We start from the raw sequence: 15,256 nt of genomic DNA, 5'->3' as shown, positions 1-15,256 counted from the left end.
CAACAGTGAGAGGCCCGCCTACCACAAAAAAAAAAAAAAAAAGAAAAAAGAAATAAGCAAAGAAATATTTTCTCCTTATGATGAGAACTTAGGATTTCCTCTCTTACCAGCTTTCATATATAACATAGAGTAGCGTTCGTTATCTTTATCATATTGTGCATCACATCCCTCATAGTTATTTAGCTTGGAACTGGAAGGTTGTACCTTTTGACTAACTTCATCCAATTCCCCCTCCCCCAGTACCCACTACCTGCCACCGGCTCTGGTAGCCACAGATCTGATCTCTTTTTCTGTGAGTTTGTATATTTGTTTGTTTGTTTTTGAGGTATAATTGGCCTACCACACTATATTAGTTCCTGGTTCACAATATATTGATTCATTATTTCTATACATTTAAAAATGACCACCATGATAAGTCTAGTTACCATCTGTCACCATACAAAAATATTAAATATTTATTGACTGTATTCCCCACACTGTACGTTTCATACTCATGAGTCATTAGACCATACACACACAAAAAAAACAAACAAGTTTTATTGAGTTTGATTTCATTTCAACCTGTATACATATCTATACCAAAAAAGGTCTGGAACAGTTTTTTCAATTTTAGAACTGGTCTAATTCTGGTTCTTCTCTAGGTTGGGAGTTATTAGATTATTGGATTTGATAGTTTTGATTCCACAATGGGGGGAAAAACTGATATGTAAAGTAATGCCATACTTTTAATGGGCAGTGAGGGGATGCCAATCCCAATTTCAATTTTTATTTTAAGAGTGAGCTTAAGAGTGACTTTGAAATAGAAATCAAATGTGTGGCTTTCTACCTGTATTAGTCTTTGCAAGCTGCCATAATAAGACACCACAGACCGGGTGGTTTAAACAACGGACATTTATTTTCTCACAGTTCTGGAGGCTAGAAGTCCGTGATCGAGGTGCCAGAAAATTCAGTTTCTGGTGAGACTTCTCTTCCTGACTTAAAGACAGCCGCCCTCTGGCTGTGTTCCCAATTGGCCTCTTTTCTGTGCATTGCGGGGGGGAGGGATAGAGAAAGAAAGAGACAGAGAGAGAGGGAGAGAGAGAAAGAGAGAGGGAGGGAACGCACTGTGGTGTCTTTTTATAAGGGCATCAGACCTATCAGATTAGGGTCCCATCCTTATGACTTCATTTAAACTTAAGTACCTCCTTAAAGAACCTATCTTTGAATACAGTCACATTGGGAGTTACAGTTTCAACATATGAATGTGGGTGCGGTGTACACAATTCCAGCCATAACACCCCACCTGAAATGATAATGTACTTATGAAATTCGGCGTTTAGGTGAGGTACTTCCTAGGGCTTCTATGCCACTTTTGAGCATATGCATATGATATTTATGGTCATTTTTATTTTTCAGATCAGCATCTTCATGACCCATTTGTCAAACTATGGGAATGACCGCCTCGGGCTGTACACCTTTGTGAACTTGGCCAACTTCGCGCAGAGCTGGACCAACCTGAAATTGCAAACTCTGCCTCCAGTGCAACTAGCCAACAAGTACTTTGAGCTCTTCCCTGAGCAGAAAGACCCTCTCTGGCAGGTAACACTGCACGTTCTCTCCTGGGCTGAAAGAAAAGAAACTAGCAATTTGTGAGTGCCGAGTTTGTGTTAGGAACTCTGCTGGAGATACTAAAACTGTCATTTAATGCAAACTTCTTTTTTATCCAATAGTTTCATTCTCTTCAGTAATATTTTTTATTTGTTTTATGGATTAAGTGTTCACATTTTGGATTTGGTTTTCTGGGATTTTGTTAGTTGGTCAGTCAGTTTGGAAGTTTTGCATTGAGGATGTTGTTTTATTGTTGGTTTTTTCTCAGAGCTAATCACTTTGGCTTGCATTTAGCGTGGGCACTGACTAGCAGCAAAATGGTTAGGCATTGGGTATCTAGGAAGATAGAAACCAAGGACCACAATAATCTAAGAGCGTAGAACTAGACCCTGATATGTGTGTGCACAACACAGATAGTCTAAATAAAAAAGGGAGAAGCAATTTTTACTTCATGCTCATACAGATTCTATCTTTAAGATGTCTTCGTGCATTTTTTTTAATCTAATCTTTTGCTAGGATCATATCTATTAATAAAGAAGGAATTGTCAGTTTTAGGATTGCTTTTATGAATAATTCAACTTTATGTGGGAGCTACTGAGCCTCAGTGCATGAAAATGTAAACGAGCTGCTTCTTACCATTTATCTAGGAAAATGCCACCTTCCACTTTCTCGGTTCTTTATGCATCAGGTTACATTGACCCACACAATCAATAAGCTGGCTGCAGAGAGCAGATCATATGGTCTCCTGCTAAGTAGTCAGTAGAGGGCTAGCATCCTCATTAATGAGAAATCACTGCAAAACAGACTTTTTACCATCCTATCTCCCTCTCCTGTGTTTCTATTCCATAATTCATGTTACATGCCCCTCTGTGTCTATATGGTCAGGAATTCATCCACCGTATGTTTATTGAGCATCTACTATGTATAAGGCAAGGCTAGTTGCTCTTGAGAATGCAAGGAAAAACAAAATGCAATATTTTCTCTCAAAGTCAGCAGAACATTTCCTTGTTATTCTTATTCACTGCTATATATTTCAAAATGTCTTTTAAAACTGCTCCAGTAAGTCATACTTTATTTTGATGATTTATTCAGCAGCTTGACCAGCTATATGTTTGGTGTATATATTAAGTAGACGAATAAATAGATAAAGACATAGTTCTTGTAGTGTATATAGTCACACCACGTAGATGTTGAATTTCATAAAGGCAAAGCTTTGTCTCCCATAAGTGGTAGTTACTCAGAAGTGCTCACATACTTATAAAATTGATAAATCATTGACAGTAAATCAATTCTTTTTTCACACGTTTATTTATATCTATAATTCATGGTTACAGTAACAATAAAAAGTAAGCAACTTAACAAATATGGCAGACAGATGATCTAAAAAATGAGTCAATGGCCCCAAGCTCTACTCTTTCTTTTCCTTCATAAAAAAAAAAATTCTTTTTTTATGAAGAATTTGTATTTCTTAATATTGTGTGAATTTTTATAAATAAAGAATTGTATTTATTGATACTTTTGGTATCAGTGACACTGTTCATTTTGTTAGGGAATGAATATAATCAAAGACATGCCAGCTCCAATAAGGTTTGGTTAATATGATTATTTTATTTTGTTTTACTTTGTTTTTTATTAATTTTTATTAGAGTATAGTTGCTTTACAATGTTGTGTTAGTTTCTTGCTGTACAGCAAAGTGAATCAGTCATACATATACATATATCCACTCTTTTTTAGATTTCCTTCCCATTTAGGTCACCACAGAGCATTGAGTAGAGTTCCCTGTGCTGTACAGTAGGTTCTCATTATAATGATTTTAAATACAATGATCGAATGCTTGTTAAATATGAAATACTGTGCTAGTTGATTGAAGGTATAAATGAAAATTAGAATGAGAAAGTAGAATTATTCCTTGAGAACTACGTCACTTTGGAAGACATGAGAACATATACATACACAAACAAAACATTTGTGAGTGTGACTATTTTAATTTTGAATAGCATCATAGAGGTAAATTCCTAGGGAGTTCTTAATAAGTGATACAATTAATCAGAAGAGGCTTCAGAGAGTTCACAGATTTTTGTTATTGTTGTCATATATATATTATCAAAACAGCTTATTATAAGAGTATTTAAGTAACACTCAAGAGTAAATGTTTACTAAAAGACTCCTGTTTTATCACATGAATTATATCCTTTATATGGTTTCTCTTTTTAAATTTATTCATTTTATTTATTATTTTTTTTTTCTTTCTTTTTGGCTGTGTTGTTTCTTTGTTGTGGTGCGTGGGCTTCTCACTGTGGAGGCTTCTCTTGTTGCGGAGCACGGGCTCTAGGCACGTGTGCTCAGTAGCTGTGGTGCACGGGCTTAGTTGCTCCACGGCATGTGGGATCTTCCCAGACCAGGGCTCGAACCCGTGTCCCCCGCATTGGCAGGCGGATTCTTAACCGCTGTGCCACCAGGGAAGCCCTATATGGTTTCTTTTGACTGAAAAATAAAGTTGCAAACATTTCCCATTAACAGAAGTGCTATATATTCTCAAATATATTTAAGAAAGAAAACAAGGAATAGAAAGCAAAATAGCGGTTAAGTTGAACAGGGAATTATTCACATACGTGAGATTTTGAGAACAGTAGACTTACTGAAACAAACCTGATAAACTTTGCCAGTCATAAAGGGTGTCAGAAAACTGCAAATGATCAGGTAAAGATAAAGTGCATAATACTTTTGAGTTCCTTTCCCTGGTGGTTTTCTCCTCTTCTCATATTTGTATTTATAACATCAAGTAAAACAGCTAAAGGCGTTATCATCATATCCTTTATACAACATGAATTTAATTTTACAAAAAACATTTCAGCATAACCAACACTAATTAAATGTTTTTTGTTTTTTGGGTTTTTTTGCGGTACGCGGGCCTCTCACTGTTGTGGCCTCTCCCGTTGTGGAGCACAGGCTCCGGATGCACAGGCCCAGCGGCCATGGCTCACGGGCCCAGCCGCTCTGCGGCATGTGGGATCTTCCCGGACCGGGACACGAACCCATGTCTCCTGCATCGGCAGGCAGACTCTCAACCACTGCGCCACCAGGGAAGCCCTAATTAAATGTTTTATAGTCCATTCATCACAACCCTACAGAGTTAGGATCGATTAATATTATGTGTCACTGCCATTGCTATACGTTCTCTAAATTAAATGTCACAGGTACTTTATTGTATTTATAAACATGCCTTTTTATTTAGTGCATTTCACTTTTAAAAAGTTATCTTTCCTTAGATTTTCAATTCACACTTTTTTATTACCACAAAAAAAAAACATGCAAAATGATAATCTTAACATCTATTTAATTCCCTTTGGCTCCTTATGTAAATTTTCATTAGCACCAACTACCATATATGTGAAAACTGCTTTGTCACCTAATTAAAAAGTGCAATATGAATATCTGTCAATGGACAGCATGGTAAGTACAATGCAGAATGTATGTGCGCCCTTCACTGGAAGTGGAGTCTTTCGGAGTTGTTTACTATGAGAATATATGCTGAGGACACACAGGGAACTCTATCCCTAGAGTATATCCTCCTCAGTATAGTCCCTGGTGTGTAACATTCTTAAAATTATACTCATGGGTTTCTGTTAATTCGTGTCCCTTTTTGTTTGGGTAGAATAATCACTACAAAGTATAAAAGAATAAGGTTTCCTCTTTTTTTTTTTTTTTTTTACCTCTTATTATAGAAACCAAAACCACAACATGGAGGCAGTTGGAAGGTCAGATTCTTGCACATTCACTAATCAATGCTTTTAAGCTCTCAAGCTGTCAGGTTAGCTCAGTCTCAATCTTCAGTCAGTCACTCCAGAGTCTCACTATCAATAAACATGCCAAGCGTGATGTGGTTTCCTGCTTGCCTGTGTGACCAAGACTATGGTCAAAGAGCTGCAGTTTCAAAAAAAAAAGAGCTTCAGTTTCTCTCTTTCCAGGACAGTGTCTCCAGGATTAAAGAAGTAGGGAAGTAAAGCCACAGTGTGCTGACCTTAGGGAGTTAGTACCTTAGTTGATTGTAGCCGTGAAATCATCCAACTCCAGCTTAGAGACGATGAGATTTGAACATCTGTGACATAAACATATCACAAGGTCTTAGTGACATACACATTGTAGATTCTATTAGTTTGTGTCTATTGAAGGAATGCTGCTGCAGAGAATTACAGATTGTAAGAGCAGGAGAAGTTAGGGACATCTAGCCCAACTTACTCATTCTAGACACTTGAGGTGAAATGTCTTGTTCTAAGTCACGTGGCTTATTAGGGACAAGTCAGGACTAAAGCTCAAGTTGCCTTATTTCTAAGCCAGTGTAGTCCCAACCACACCAAGATGGCAGTTTTACATTTAGAAAAATAAATCTACTTCTACCATCGACTGTCTGTGTAGAATGAAATATCAGGAATACCTTGTGACCTCTGAAGAATCTGATGGGGTATTCAGTGTGAGTTTTTGCAACCTATGCTTCTGAAGTACCTACATAATAAAAAGAAAGGTCTTTGCCTTCGTGTAATTTACAAACCATAATAGCATCTGGTTATGTGAACAAAATGACATCAAAAATGTGTCTTCATATTTTTTCCTCTCTTTTCCACTCTATGCCTTATTTATCACTCTATTATTGCACTTACCTTATGGTATTGCAGACACTTGTGCTTGTCATACACCAGCTCATGCAATCCTTAAGGAGTGAGACTGTGTTTATTCATTCGTATTTGTAACCTAGAACCTAGCGTAGTACCGTAGCTACTGTCACTAAAACCTCACGAATGGATAAGCAAAAGCAGAGGGCTGTGTGTGCACAAGGAACAGTAACAGTGGCACGCTTGTTTCCTGGGGACGAGTTTCCCCTCCCATGTAATGGGACATAACCTCGAGGAACACATACAAGCCAGTCAGGAAGCTTTGAGAACGACCAGAGCAATTTGGGTTCGATAGGCAACAAGGAGCAACTATCTGTGTGTTCTGAAGATGAGAGTGAAATAATTTTTTTAAGTGTTGGCCAAAAAGATTATACCAGAAGCTTTTATTTCCATGACAGGTAAGAACAGGAGGAGCTAAAGTTAGGATAATAATCTAACCATGAGAGAGGGAAGCCCTAAATGGTTTCATGGCTGTGTAAGAAAGTGAGACCTTCCGAGAAGAAGTGTTAGAAATTGTTTGTGGGTGAGATGCTGAGATTAAAGGAACTCTGATACGTAAGTAATGACCTCCACAGCTGGGGAAATAAATAAGAGTTCTATAATGCCATATTCTTTACTTCCATTTTTTCATCTTTTAGCCTTTCCAGTGAAATAGCCAGAACGGTTTTTATCGCTTCACAGGGTCAGAGCAGAGGTACAGACTTCATCATCATCTGACATATTTTTCCTAATCACCATGTGGTTACGTTTCTCTTCTTAACTCAGAATAGTATTTAAACCTTTCAGGAATGCTGCCCAAATATTCAGGTAATTCCTCACAATTTTAATTCTTTAATTTACAAGAAAGCACTTTACAGTTTTGATTACACAAGGCTGTCAGACATTCTGACATCTAGAAATGGTGACATAAGTCATGGATTTTCCTTTTCCCATCAATCAGTTGCAAATATGATCTTGTCAGGTGTCAAATTCTCCACACAAGTAACTTACTGAGGTTTCGTCATGGAAAAACTATTTGCAGGTAGCTCATAAAATAAAATTAAATGAAATTAAATTAAATGTAAATTGTTATAATACTTTCATACTTTATGAATCAAAATCATCATAAAATAAGTATATTTTGAACCCCTAATCCAAGTATAACAATAAAAAACTGAAATTTTTGTGTGTGCCCTACAGAAATGTCTGTTAATGTCATACTAAAAATGTCATACTATGAGTGAATACATTATATGAGACCAACCTATTAATAAGAGTTTAAAAATACAGTTTCTTTCATTGAGTTGGTTATCCAGATTCCCTGACAGGATATTCTTATAACAGTAAGTAATAATATAAGGTATTGTATGCGAGAGTGTGCAGTTATCTGTTTGAAGATACCCAGAGCTACAGAGTAAACTTGTCACCTTCTCCTGGGGTCAGTTTTTTAGTCAGAGACTATTTCATTGGAAAATACAAATAGTATACATTTATTGAAATAAAGGTGGTGTGATATGGTGAAGAATGCATAGGGGTTTAGGATAAATCAGAGGTAGTTTGTGCTTAAAGCAACTCTCATGGCATTATTACCCCGGATCCACACATGAACCACAGGTCCCTTTTACCCACTTCCACCCCCAGAGGTTGGCATTTATGTGCCTCTGTAATCAGAGTACTTTGGTAGAAAAGTCTGAGTATGAATCAGACTATCAAGTGCTACAGGAGTTCTGTGGAGAGAGCATTCATTACGGATCAGTGCACGCAGAAAGGAAAGGCGTTTCCAAGGAGCTGAAGGACTCCCTAGCTTACATGGTGTACAGGTAGAGTCGAGTCTCTGTAAGGATGGTGTGTGTCTCAGGGTTTCTCCATATGGATTTGCTGATTGAAGCACTGAGAATACACATCCGTAACCTATTAAAATTCCTCATCAGTGTCCGTGGATTGTATTAAGCTTAAATGACATTGAGAGACAAAAAAACTGAAAGTCACCAGCTTGTATAATGCAGATTTGGAAAAGGATTTTGTTTAAAGACATGTACACGCCAAAATTAATAAGCAGAAGAAAATTTAACCCAACACATCCAGATAGTAGGAAGCAGAAGAATTTAAAAAGAAAAACAAAAACATCTTTCGTAGCATTCTCCATTAAACAGTGAGGTCAGAACAGCAGAAAGCAAGCAGGGGGGATAGAGAGAAAACCAGTAACCTGGGAATGTTTCTAATTAACGAAATAATCCTTCTACCATGAGCACTGGGCATTTTTAATGTTTCAGCTGTTAAGGTCTAGAGATCGCCTCGTTATCTGGAAAAAGCACATGACTTGAGAGGGGATAATCAGTCTAACTGATAATTCCATGGTGTTCTTCTCAGGGAAGGATGTGTAGAAGCAGTGAGCAGAGCAGATTCTTAGTAGAGAAAAGGCAGGTAGGTTGGATCTATAAAAATATGAACTTCAGGATAAGGTCAGTAGTGTGATTTTTTTTTAGTATGTGTTTTTAGCTTGATTATGAATTTGTAATTTTTACTCAGAGAGGGAGAATCTGTGTGCTCATACCCTTCTACGTAACATGATGTCATCAGAATTTACTGCCCTTTCTAAGTCTGGTTCATAACCTCAGGGAATCTCCTGTCCATCTTGCTGATGTCTACTTAAAAGTAAATCTGCCTCACCTCATCATATATTCCATGTACAGAAACCACTTGCAGCCCCTTTACCTGTGTGAGAGCTAGTTGCATGCATTTTCACTACACTGGCACTGTTATCATATACACTGCCTAAAGCAGTTTTAACTGAGAATATTTTCAAAGTTTCAATATGTCTATAATGCTAGATACTAAAAACAGTAAATTACTTTGTGTAACAGCTTCAGATATGTGGGGAACAATCAGATAGGGATATAATTGCTTTGTAACTTTCTGACCTTTAGAATTAAAACCGTAACAATGGAGCAAAGTATGAAAGTGCATGCAAATGTATCCTTTTTTTCATAATCATTGCAGGATCCTGTCTCTCTCTCTCTTTCTGTCGCATACAAACACACACACACACACACACACACACACACACACACACGCACACAATTTAACTGCAGAGACAATCCCAGCTTTGGATTTCAAATCTGAAACTAATGTGCTGTGTCACCTTCAGCACGACCTAAATAAAACACCTTGCATCTCAGCTTCCTCAGCTATAAAGAAAGGATAATAATATCTGTCTTGCCAGGTTGCTTTGAGGATTAGAAATAATCTATGTCAAGCAAGTGCCTGGAATATAGAAGGTGATCAATAAAACTTAGATATTATGTTAGCTGTTATTCAGACCATATAAGGAAAGTCAGAGTAGGAAAAGTCTAAACAAAAATTTTCAGAATATAACATAGGAAATGCAAACATCCTGTTATTAAAGTTGTGATTAAACAGTTACAAGGGAAAACATGCTAAGAAGAGACATAAATGAAGAAATATGGGCACCCAGATAGCCCTAAAACAGCATAAAACAGAAGGAATGCAGTTTTAAAAAAAGTCTGCCTAGGGACCTCCCTGGTGGTGTAGTGGTTAAGAATCCACCTGCCAGTGCAGGGGACATGGGTTCAAACTCTGGTCCGGGAAGATCCCACATGCCGCAGAGCAACTAAGCCCACGTGCCACAACTACAGAACCTGAGCTGTAGAGCCAGCGAGCCACAACTACTGAGCCCACGCACCAAAACTACTGAAGCCCACACGCCTGTGCTCTGCAACAAGAGAAGACACCACAATGAGAAGCCCGCACACCACAACGAAGAGCAGCCCCCGTGCACCACAACTAGAGAAAGCCCATGAGCAGCAACAAAGACCCAGTGCAGCCAAAAATTAATAAATTAATTAAGTTAAAAAGAAGTCTGCCTAGATTGACGTATACAAATGCCACCAATTATAAGATACCTACTGGAAACACTGAAGTAATGGAAATTGAATAGTTAATAATAAAAACATTTGGAACAGCAAGTATTATAACATCTTAGCATCCAGGTAATTTTATTTGATAGTTTACTCCTATCAGTATAACTTCCTGGGAAAGTACAACTAAAATAACTAGTGTCTTCGTCTACCAAAATAAGTGTTTATCCATGTTCAGTGTGTTAAAGTCAAAGGAAACTCTTTCCAAATCTTACCAATCTGCCTATTTCTGTGAAAGTTTTTTTTTTTTTTTTTTTTTTTTGCTGCGTTGGGTCTTCGTTGCTGCACGTGGGCTTTCTCTAGTTGTGGCGAATGGGAGCTACTCTTTGTTGTGGAGCACGGGATGGGCTCAGTAGTTGCAGCACATGGGCCCTAGAGCACACAGGCTTCAGTAGTTGTGGCGCAGGGCTCAGTAGCTGTGGTGCACGGGCTTAGTTGCTCCACAGCATGTGGGATCTTCCCGGACCAGGGATCGAACCCCTGTCCCCTGCATTGGCAGGTGGATTCTTAACCACTGCGCCACCAGGGAAGTCCCGTAAGAGTTTTACTTCGCCAGTTTTGCATGCAGAAATTTGAATGGCAAAAACATGTGTATTGCAATAAAGAATAAAATTGGTCTAGTTGAACCTACAGAACGAAGAGAGGTCACACAAAAGGCTTTGACTTTCAACAGTAGCACTGAATAATTGATCAGTTTGCTCATCCACTTTGCTGAGCATAAAGAAACCATTTGAGCAAATGAACTGAACACCTACATGTTAATTTTTAAGCATATATCAAAATCTGCCTGTGCTTGTTACTAAATGTTTATGGTGCCTGTCCCAAGGCAGTTAATTGATCCTTCAGTCCATAATTATCAAGCACGTCTTATGTATTAGATTGTAGCAATCAAGAAGACAGAGGTCGGGCTTCCCTGGTGGCGCAGTGGTTAAGAATCCGCCTGCCAATGCAGGGGACACGGGTTTGAGCCCTGATCCAGGAGGATCCCACATGCCACGGAGCAACTGAGCCCGTGCACCACAACTACTGAGCCTGCTCTCTAGAGTCCGCGAGCCACAACTACTGAGCCCACGTGCCACAACTACTGAAGCCTGCGTGTCTAGAGCCCGTGCTCCACAACGAGAGAAGCCACAACAATGAGAAGCCCAATCGCCGCAACTAGAGAAAGCCCATGAGCAGCAATGAAGACCCGAAGCAGCCAAAAATAAATAAATAAATAAAATCTATTAAAAAAAAAAAGACAAGAGGTCTTCTCTTCAGAGCACTTACATTCTAGTTGAATATAATTATCATAGATACAACTATACTATTAGTTTTCATATTATATACTATTACTAGAAACACATCCTTGAATAAAATAATTTCAGGTACTGAAATGCAGTGAAGAAAATATGGCAGGAAGCTGTTATAGAGAGAAAGGAACAAAAGGAAGTGCTTTGGCTCTGCTCATCAGGGAAGACATCTCATGTGGGGTGATATTTGAATTGAGCCCTGAAGGATGACAAGTGCTAAAACAATGAATTGGAGAGTTGCAGTAGCCATATAGCAACAATATCCAGAAATAAACTGAATTAGGATTCTATAGGAGTCTTTGGGTCATCTGGTAAGACAGCCCACAGCTTCTGGTTTGCCTGAAGAAACTCCAAGCCATTTCGTTATCGGGTATCCCAGAAGTCTAGCCATCTGGCTGTGAGGAGGGGCATCTTAGGTGCTGGTGCTTCTGCCAAGCACCAGGAAGTCAGCTCTCAGCATGGCTATCTGCTGCCGAACTGCCTAACTAATCTAGGCAAAGGAAAGAAAAAGTTAATGTGGGATTACAGAATAAGCATTTTCTTTTATAGAGCACAATTTAATCATTTTGAATATATTAACTCATTTTATATATATATATATTTTTTGTTTGTTTTCTTTTTTTTTTCTTTTTTTTTGCGGTACGCGGGCCTCTCACTGTTGTGGCCTCTCCCGTTGCGGAGCACAGGCTCCACACGCGCAGGCTCAGCGGCCATGGCTCACGGGCCCAACCGCTCCGCGGCATGTGGGATCTTCCCGGACCGGGGCACGAACCCGCGTCCCCTGCATCGGCAGGCGGACTCTCAACCACTGCGCCACCAGGGAAGCCCCTCATTTAATATATTTATGCAATATATTTATATTTATGCATATATATACCTATATGCAAGGTAGGTAATATCAATCATTATTTTTTATTATAGGAATCTGAGGTCCAGAGAGTTTAGGACAATTCCTTAAGACACAGACAGTCTCTCTCCTGAGCTCACACTCTTAACAACTGGGCTATGCTGCCCCTCCAAAATAAATAGGAAAGGTTTATGGTGGATATTAGCTTCAGCAAGAAGAACTGGCAAGATGTTGACTCTGTATTGTGGGGAAAAAAATAAGAGCATTGCACAGAAAGATAAATAATTCAAAGATTCAGGTGCAGATATATCTATAGTAGGGAACACAGTAGAACTGAAGCTTTAGGTTGGTGTTGGCAGTTGTTAATTCACAGCAGTGCTACTCAAAGTGTGGTCCACGAACAGGCTTGAATTATTTGTTGCTGATTCGCCATGAGACAAGAAGTTTGTGCCAACATATAAACAATCTATACCACTAAGCAGCTGGTTGCATCATCCGGAATCTTCTTTTTTTCCTGTAGCAGGATGTTCTTATTGAAGCATGCAGTGCAGTAATTCACATTCTGACACAAGTTTTTTTTTTTACCTTCTCGCAAAGTGCTTTGAAACACACTGAGTGAGAATATAGGCAATGTTGCTATGATGACACTCCAAAACTACAGTGGCTAAATAAAGTAGAAATGTATTTCTCCCTCATACAACTGTCTAAAAATGGGCAAGCAGTCTACGAGAGTTAGACAGCTCCGTTCCACGTGATTATCCAGGGCCCCAGGTTGGCAGGTGTTCAACATATGTATGGCTTCCACCTCTGAGGCCAAGGCACATGCTGCAATTGTAGCCATTTTACAGCTGGCAGTAAGTAGGAAAGCAAAAATCTAGGGAGAGCAAGTTTATCCTTAAGAAGATACTTTACGTCCTTTTGGCTCCCTTTCCTTCAACTGAAATGATTCATAGGAAGAAAGCTAAATTCAAGAGACACTGTGAAATATAGTCTGTAGCTGAGAACCCAGAGACTGAACAAGGATGCTCTGTTACTGCAGGAAGAAAAGGAGACAAGATAGTTTAGCCTTCTGTGCTCTAGTGAAAATTACGTTTAGAGAGTTAAACTGAAGCTAGACCACAGAGGATTGGCGATTGAACACTGAATGAAAGATCGCGGAAAACAGAGACACCAGTAAAAATAAAATAAAATTTCATTTTTATGTAAAATAAGAAATGTTGAGTTTATTGGCTTGTAATTAACTCCTATCACAGTTTCTATAGATGAATTCATCAAGAAATCCAAGATATATAGCCTAACCTTTTGCAAGGCGAATTCTCACACAATGCATACGTAACAGGTCCCTCTATATTGCATGCTGTTCTTCTTCCAACGGAAGATGGTAATGGAAAGTGCACTGGGATCAATTCTGAGATAGGGCTCTGGTTCAATGATTTACTGAGGAAGCGCTTTCAGGAAAAGCTTATAAGGGAAGATGTAGAACAGGAAAAAGCAGAGCGTGGATGTGGTCTTAGGAAAAGTCTGGATCCTTGACTGGATCTGCAGGGAGAGAGCTAATTACACAAATTGTCTCACCTTGAAGCAAGCTGGTCAGGCTTTTACACCCCTGTATCAGTCAGTCACTGGACACGGGCCACCTCTGGAGTGTCGGGAGGGGATGCACGACTTCCTGTCGGGTAGCTCCTATTGGCCAAGGGCAATACTCAATCTCCCCAGCTGGGGGCGGAAGTGGGGTGGGAACGGGGATAAGGTGTTGCATTGGCCAGAGATAGGGTTTTTCCTTCAGTGGAGGAAAAAGCACTCAGTCCGCCACACACCCTTGTCCATACCTTGTACCACATAGCTATACTTGCTTCTCACATTGCACTGATTCACCCAGGAACAATTTTTCCACAATCGTGAGCATTATTCCTGGGGAAACCTATAAGAGGAAGGTCATTAGGAGAAGCTGCAACCTTGTTGCTGCAGTTGGCTCCAAAGCTGAAACCAGTGCACAGTCTCTCCCACCTCTATCCCCTATTCTGGATTTCCCCCACCCGTGGTTAGCACTTCTGCTGGTCTAGAGGGCTGGCCTTGTGGGTCAGGTACGGTCTCAGGACCAACTGCAGTAGCAACAGTTCTAGTTTGTCTCACTAATTCTTTTCTTGTAAATTTCCCTAGGAATTATGACAGAGGAAGGCTGTGCCTGGATAAGGATAACTTAATTTGTGAAGCAACGAGTGCACTGTGGTAGACTCTGATCTGGTGCCCAGCCCAACCCTAATCAGGCTGTGGTGGCTCTGCTTTCTCAATTATTAAAATTGGGCATGGAAGTATCAACAAGTAACCTAGTGAATTATTTGAGTGCCAAAGATATTTCTCCCTGTATAATAGCTGTTCTACATCTCATGACGATCAGAGTCAATTGTCCCTATCAGGATGGTAACTCATTTCCATCCCTGACGGTCTACTGGCACAAGAAAGCCAAAGTGAATGGGTACAAGCTGCAACTTTTAGTGTGGTGATCCACACTAAAGCATCTCTCCTCTGGGAACCAGAACTCCTAGACCAATAGACCTTAAAGTTGTGGAGGTGGAAAGCACAAATTCTCTAATTAAGCCATTAGAAATGATGGTGGAGGGGTCCACTCCTACATCTACTCCTTAATTCCTAGACACAGCTACACTACCCTTTGGAGACACAGCACCAACCAATAGCTTTTGATTTAAGAAGTACAGTGTATCTCCAAGCTGGTTCTTCAACTGTATCTTTCATGCGGTCTTTCACCACTCTATCAGACCAGCAGCTCTGGATAGTGAGGCGTGATAGGACCAGTGACTCCCATGGGCATAAGCCTACTATCACACTTCACTTTGTCAAGAGTGGTCCCTTTACCTGAAGCAATATTATGTGAGATACCGTGTCAATGAGTCAGACACTCCATGAGGCCTTGCATAGTGATG

General features: G+C 39.5%; 1 protein-coding gene across 2 annotated transcripts in view; it reads left to right on the top strand.

Annotated features, from left to right (window-relative positions):
• LOC136123111 (bifunctional heparan sulfate N-deacetylase/N-sulfotransferase 4) overlaps positions 1-15,256 on the top strand; it is a 239,054-nt gene that overhangs the window by 190,292 nt on the left and 33,506 nt on the right. For both annotated transcript variants that reach the window (XM_065877191.1, XM_065877190.1), the window contains exon 6: positions 1,396-1,578. In XM_065877191.1, coding sequence (XP_065733263.1) covers positions 1,396-1,578 — 183 coding nt within the window. The remainder of the gene's footprint in view (positions 1-1,395; positions 1,579-15,256) is intronic.

The sequence above is a fragment of the Phocoena phocoena genome, chromosome 5 (genome assembly GCF_963924675.1).
Source record: "Phocoena phocoena chromosome 5, mPhoPho1.1, whole genome shotgun sequence".
Lineage (NCBI taxonomy): Eukaryota > Metazoa > Chordata > Mammalia > Artiodactyla > Phocoenidae > Phocoena > Phocoena phocoena.
The sequence above is the reverse complement of the archived record's forward strand: the minus strand, read 5'-3'. Positions and strand labels throughout refer to the sequence as shown.